The following is a 7,249-nucleotide window of genomic DNA, read 5'->3' as shown; positions in this document are numbered from 1 at the left end:
GATCCAGTTTTTTGAAATACTATAAAAAACACTGCTGTCGATCGACATACATCAATCAGCTTTAACCAGCCACACAATCCACACACACACATCATCAATCGTCAGCCGACCGACCACCAACCAATCATCTCACCATGAAATCCGTAAGTTTAAAAATATATTTGTATTATTAGCCTGTAGGTTTTTTCGCCTCGGACCGTCTAAGTCTGAGTATAACACTGTTATATTTTATTTACCAAATTATAAACACCGATACAATCGTTGTTTTTTAACTTTGGTACAATATTTTTATTTGCCATTTTTCGTTAAAACTCTTTTACACTTAAACATTAAGCACAGTTATACTATCCCTTGTTATTCAATTCATTGAACTATTTATACTTGGTTAGTTTAAAATACGCATGCGTTGAATTATTGTCAACAGTATTGGTTTTTTTTTAATAGTATGACTTATTTTACTTTAACTTGGTTATGTTTGGTTAATGATACAATATACGAGCAAGTACCTGGTAAAAAGTAGGTCTATAATATCAACACGTCTAAAATCGTTGATTTTTTTATTCGTTTAAAAAAGAAAAACATTTAAAAAAGTATTCATGTAAGCACATTATTATTTTTTTTTATATAATATTACAAAACTTCAATTCAGAAATGTTTTTACTAGCATTTATTCGCAAGAAAAATAATATTAATTTTGTCTAACTGGAAAATTTACAGTAGGTTATTTTTGTGTGGTAGGTGAAAAATAACAGCGTTTTGGAATGTCTAAAATACTAGTTTTTCATAAGTCAAAAACTAAATACAATTATTAGTAATTCATTAAAATTCATTTCACTAAAAGCTTTTCCTCTCGAAAAAAATATAATAAGTCGCGTTGACAAGTTCTATTCCAGACAGTAAATTATAAAGTTCTAATACTAAAAAAAAATCATGGAAAATATTTAAAACTATTTTTTGGTCTTTGGCCACTTTTTGTAGATTTAACTAGTTTTTATTATCAAAATGATTTTTCCACTTCAACTCTTGTTTATCTCATGAAGGGTACTTTACCCTTCGTGATCTATAACTGTAACTATTAATCAACGTCCGTGACGCGTTTCAGATAATCGCCACCGTCGCTTTGTTCGCTCTGGTCGCTTGCGCTTTGGCAGCCGAAGAACCCAAACAACAGAACAAGGTCACCGAGAAACGCGGCATCTACGGCTTGGGTCTCGGCTATTCCGGTGTCGGCTACTCCGGTCTTGGTTACTCCGGTCTCGGCTACCCCGGTTACCACGCGCCGATCGCCGCTCCATTGACCTACCCCACGTCGGTGATTTCCCCAGTCAAATACCACGCTCCGTACACATACCCCTTGTCCACATACCACGCTCCCCTCCCCTACCACGCCCCGCTCTCCTACCCCGCAGCACTGCCGTACCACGCCCCATACACCTACCCGCTGTCGTCTTACCACGCACCGCTGTCGTCTTACCACGCACCGCTGTCTTACCACGCACCGACCATTTACTGAGCGATGATAGCCAAAGAACCACCGTCACCGTGATCGCAAACCACATCACCATCAGTGGCCATCATTGTGACTCGTTTGTAAATCGTATTGTACTTATGTATATTTATAACAAATTAATTTTTTAATAAAAATAAAAACACTCTTTACACACATTAATATACGTGTTGATTTTGTTGTTGTTATTGTCAAAAAACCACACAAACCGCTAAGTAGAAACCCGAAATACGTTTGGGTGTTGTGTTATAATATTTTTGATTTATAACAGATTGAATAAACCTAATGCTAATTGATAATTTTAGTGTGACTTAAAGCGGCTTCAGCATACACAGAGCAATAATAAACCTATTACCGATCATAACTATTTTATAAATTAGTGTGATAAAGAAAGTTTAATGTTTTTATACTAAACTATATTTTCAACTACACGACGAGGACAAAATATTATTTTAGAACATAATTTTTTCTCTCGTCTCTTGTGACTGAAGGACACAGTTACAACTGGATTTTAGATTTCAGATGCTCTAATTTAAAATTAACCAATATAGTATTATAGAAATACCGTAGAGCATTTATTCGTAGAGCTATATCTCCTAAATATTATTGGTTGGTCAATTGTCTCCTTTGTGAAGTAAGGCAGACTAGGGAATAAGTTAACTTATTGTGTAATTTTTCGTAAGTAAGCGTTTAAAATGTCATCTTAATTTTATTATTATTATAATTTAATGAAAATTAATAATAACATAAATTATAATCAAATATTATTATGGACACAGTATTATAAATTATTCAATAGAATGATTTATATTTTTACTCCTAATAAACTGCAAGAATGCAACTATTTAAATATCTAATAAATGCAAAATCATTATAGGGTAAAATATAACTATTTTCAAATAAAATTAAAAAAAATATGTCTTTGATTACCAGTAAAAATTATTAGTCCATTCATTTAGCTCATTCAATTAATACGTACTGTAACACCAGTATAACACCAACACAGGTTTTGCAAATTGCATATTTATACGCCTTAAAAATGTAAAAGTCTTAATATTTTACTTGTTTGGTACATAATAAATAAGTATTATGCATAACATTTATAGAAGTCTAGATTTATTCTTGAATTTATAAGTCTTATCAATTCATATAATGATTTAAAGTCAATAAAAATGGTTTAAAACGTTTTTTTGTATTACATTTGTTTTTGATTTTCGTATAGCTTGGTTTTTATTAAGTAATTAATTTATACCGCAGTGTATTTTCGTGATTATAAAATACTCCTGATTTAAGTTCTTAAGATAGTTCTTTGATGTTTTTTGTTTGTTTTAAAATAAAATAAAAATACTGATTAATAATTAAATAAGAATACCTAAATACCTTACAAATGTATATATTTATGTATTATTAAATGTGGATAGAGAAATGCAGTTTATTAGTACATGTGGCTAGAAACAAGATTATTCGATTAAGTATTCAAAGCTAACAATTTTTGATTTCATACATATTTTCTGTAATAAATACAATTTTTTTTTATTGCCGTTCATAATAAATATTATGATAGGACTATGTTGTATTGGTTCTTAGAGTATACATTCTGACCCCGTTTAGGTGTATTATAATATATATATATTGATCTTATAAATGCCAAGTTCAAGTCAACGATTACACAATACTATTGTTTTTGTATTCGCAATTATTTGCTTTATCAAACAATCATAGACTTACAAACCACCATAGATGATAACATTTTTATAGTAGCGGTTCTGCTGGTGACAGTTTTAATCCAGTGGGTTTATTATTGGCAAATATATGTAAATTGCATAACAATTTTAAGTACAGTTTGAAGCGATCTTTTTGAATTTGACAAAAAATCACGTTAAAGTTAATATAAACAATTTTTTTAATTATTTGAGAAAAAATGTCGGTGTTTTTAAGGGTAATTAATCAATAATTCAAATAATCTAATGAGTTTTCATACACAACAACACTATAATAGCATCGTTAAATTATTTATTATTCCGCTAAAAACTATAAAACTAAACTAAAAAATATTTCACAAAACACTGATGCTTTCATAATACTATGTTCCAACGGTTATTGAACTGGTTGCACTCTCATTATTTCTTTTTGGTGGACACCGGAATGTTGCTGTTCGGTAGTGGACTGCCGACGTTGTTGTTCTGGCCGCTAAAGTAGTTGTACGAATACGGTACGGAGCTCGGATACTGTGGTGGTTGGTAAGCGGGATACAGTCCTGGATAGACGGGATACTGCGACGGGTACGCAGGGAACGGCGACGGGTAAGCCGGATTCGGTGACGGGTACGCCGGATTCGGCGACGGGTTGATCGGGTACTGTGGCTGATATCCGGGATACTGCGACGGGTAAGCAGGGTACGCAGGATACTGGGATATGTAAGATGTGTCCGCGTTATAGGCGGAAGGATAGTACGGTGCAGCAGTTGGGGCCACACAAACGGGAATGTAGTTGCTGTTAATACTGGACGCGGGAACGGTGTTGGGCACAGAAGGGGGAGAAGGCAATGGCGTAGAGGGCAGAGTACCTACGCCATAGGGAGATTGCCGTTTTTCCTTGTTGCCGGCACCGGTTTCGCTGGCAGCCGCCACAGACAAAACGACCAGCACTAATATCTACACAAAACAGACAGAAAACACAATTTGTTAATGCAATGTAAAAAGAAAAAGCAAAAAGAGTGGATTATAGCGGAGGTGTGAGATGTGTATGTATTTGAACGAAGATTTATCGAGTAGGGTATTATAGTAGGTAATTTAACTTCCTATTACGTGCATCATGTCGCAGTTCTCTCTTGAACTTCTGTGGGCTTATGGTTTTGTGATTGTAATGATAATAATAATATACACGTAATAGGAAGTTAAGCTACAAAACCCTACTATTCAATAAATCATCATTAAAACACACACCTGACACCCCCGTTATAATCCTCTTTTTTTGACTTTTCTTTCTATTACATTAATAGCGGGTTTTTATTTTTTTAAATAAATTTATACACAGGTAAGTCATACGCTAATGTGCAAGTTGGCAGTACAAATTTGACTTGCACGGGATTCTGGACTGAGCCTGAATCTAAAAAGGCCAATCTCACTTTTTTTAACCTAACCGACAAAAGAGCTTTTGGGATATTATTCTTTAACATAAGTGTTAATTCGTCGGTGTTGATTTTGTTCATAAACTCTTTAAATCCCTGTTTAAATGTTGGTCCTACTGTATTGCCTTTTTACCCAGAATATATAATGGGCGTTTTAACTTACACAGTGGTTTAACTATTTCTTCGTGAAAAATTAACATTTGCTTTTACTTAAGGCACGAATATAATTTCACTAGTATGATTTTGAGTACCTACCTATTAAAAACCGTTTTATTTTCAAATGAAAATTGAATAGCAAAACAAAAGTTCTTACGATTCTTCTTAGAATCTACACAGAAAACTTGTAAATACATTTAAAAACTGTTTAATAAGATTTGTTAAAATCTCTAAATTTTTACTCCTAATAAATTACAAAAATGGAACTATTAAAATATTTAATAAATGCATAATTATTACACACGTTTAACAACAATTTTTTTAAAATAAGCAATTAAAATTAAAAATCTTAGATTATTATCAGGGGTTTTAGATTTATATTATTTAGTAATTATTACTATAATATAATATTAAGCCAGGTTTTGCAAGTTGCATACTATACGCCTTAAAAATGTAAAAAAAAACTCTTTATTTATTTGTTTGGTAATAAATAAGTAATTTGCTTATAGAAATGTAGAAATTATCCTTGAAATGAATAGTCTTGTATCTATTTATATAAAAATTTAATGTCAATAAAACATTTAAATCATATTTTCTTATTACATTTGTTTTTAATCTTAATTTGATGTTCACGTAGCTAGATTTTTTATTAAAATTTTATTAGCTAACAAGTTTATACCACTGTTTGTTTATAAAATACTACTCAACTTAACGGGTTTTTTTTTTTTGAAATTGTTTATTTATTAGCATTAAACTGACAACTAACTGATTTAGTATTAAAGTTTATTGTTCATGTTAACTGAAATTTACTAAAATTATTGTTATAAAGCATACAGATAAAAACAAGATAATAATGCGAAATACAAAAATTAAAGAAACTGGTACCTATAACCTACTATACGTATTTAAAACTAATGAAACTGTACTATGAAGTATTATGTAATAACATATTTTTAAAAAGAAAAAAAAGTTTATAATAACTTTGGGAACAGTGATTGTATTTTGATTAAAACGTAATATTTTGTATTGACTTTTCCACTAAAAAATAATATTTATGTGTCATTGATAAAAGTTGTATATATTAAAAGTTGTATATATACTAAAAGTTAAAAATAAAACAATATTTTTATCAAAATTAATTGTCGAGTTAGAAGTTTTTTATCAACTACCCTAAAAAAAAAAATGAATAGTATACCGTTTTACTTACCGTCAATTGTAACGTCATGTTGGTCTGTCGGTTAAGTTGTTCTTTGCGTGACAATTTTCAATACCTATTAGAAACACGGTATGCACAAAACTAATACGATTAATATGAATTGTTTGTCTTTTATATATACTTGAGACGACGATCTTGATACAATTATCGAAAACTGCAATCTTCAGTTCATTGTTGTCTCGTAATTATCACACAATAGAAATTAGAAGGGAACATGTAAGCTTAGTAAGGTCTACAGGAGCCCCTTATTTTTCTGGTTACATACTCAAGTTTATATTATTATTATTATCATCATATATTATACCATCGATTAACCGCATTTTCCTTTCTTATATATCATTATCTTCTTCGCATTGTGCTGCGGTTGCGAAACCGAATTGTTCACATTTTTTAACAGCAACATCTAACCCTACCGTTTAACCTATTTAAGCGACACATACCATATTATTATTACGTCCTTCAGATAACATCTTAATTACTATAAAGTGTATTTTCAAAATATACCTACTTGCACCTATTTGCAAATGCACATTCGGTTGTAAGATTAGAAAACTGCAGTGCGGGCGAGGAGTTATGGTTAAGAATAATTGGGCTAGTGTTGAGTTTTTAGTTCCCGCTCAAAAATCACTCATCGTCGTTAGTGTTTATGTGCGATTAGTAATTTTTCAAAATTAAAACTGTTGTCTCTTTCGAAACGCCTAAAGACTTGAACTGTTAATCTTGCTGTTAAACAGCTGTCAATCTTTCAGATTTTTCGTTTAGCGTTTTTACAATGTATACTTACCGCGTTGTTTGTAAGCATTGCGGTAAGTACAATGTCAAAATATCGACAACACGCAGACATACTATTATGCGGACGGAAGAAACTTGCTAGCACGGTGTAACCATCATCTTTATTATTCGAGTGCAGTTCTTTCTTATGCAACAGAACAGCACGGAAAACATGTGCGGCGTTGAACTTTAATAGCTGTCACATTCATTGAGTGTGTCTATGTGTGTTTGACTCGCAGACACCGGATTTAGCGGGCATGTATTACAATGTAATATTATATTATACATATTTTTATTTGATCGCGTAACAACAACAGTGTGCGCATCAAGTTGACCGAAATCGTGTGACGGTCATACCGGAAATCCTTAAAAAAGTCACACACAGACAACCCGAGAAATTCAATTGGTTAATCATTTAACACACATTAGACGTTGTGTATAGTCTCGCGAGTGTATTATTTCTTGTAAA

General features: G+C 31.7%; 2 protein-coding genes across 2 annotated transcripts; one reads left to right on the top strand and one right to left on the bottom strand.

The window, feature by feature from the left end:
- Positions 1-1,669, top strand: LOC126834254 (cuticle protein 12.5-like). The gene is made up of 2 exons (XM_050566037.1): positions 1-143; positions 1,103-1,669. The coding sequence occupies exons 1-2, from the start codon at positions 135-137 to the stop codon at positions 1,511-1,513; spliced, it is 420 nt and encodes a 139-aa protein (XP_050421994.1). The 5' UTR covers positions 1-134; the 3' UTR covers positions 1,514-1,669.
- Positions 1,670-3,503: 1,834 nt separating this feature from the next.
- On the bottom strand, positions 3,504-6,135 carry LOC126834433 (nematocyst expressed protein 4-like). The gene is made up of 2 exons (XM_050566344.1): positions 6,001-6,135; positions 3,504-4,161 (listed from the first exon to the last, which is right to left on the bottom strand). The coding sequence occupies exons 1-2, from the start codon at positions 6,016-6,018 to the stop codon at positions 3,628-3,630; spliced, it is 552 nt and encodes a 183-aa protein (XP_050422301.1). The 5' UTR covers positions 6,019-6,135; the 3' UTR covers positions 3,504-3,627.
- Positions 6,136-7,249: the final 1,114 nt, after the last annotated feature.

This window comes from Adelges cooleyi, unplaced genomic scaffold, assembly GCF_023614345.1.
Source record: "Adelges cooleyi isolate 19-005CV unplaced genomic scaffold, UGA_ACOO_1.1 ACOO_flye_CR_arks_rails_tigmint_CR_PRNA_21, whole genome shotgun sequence".
Lineage (NCBI taxonomy): Eukaryota > Metazoa > Arthropoda > Insecta > Hemiptera > Adelgidae > Adelges > Adelges cooleyi.
Note: the sequence above shows the minus strand (reverse complement) of the source record. Positions and strands in the feature narration are given on the sequence as shown.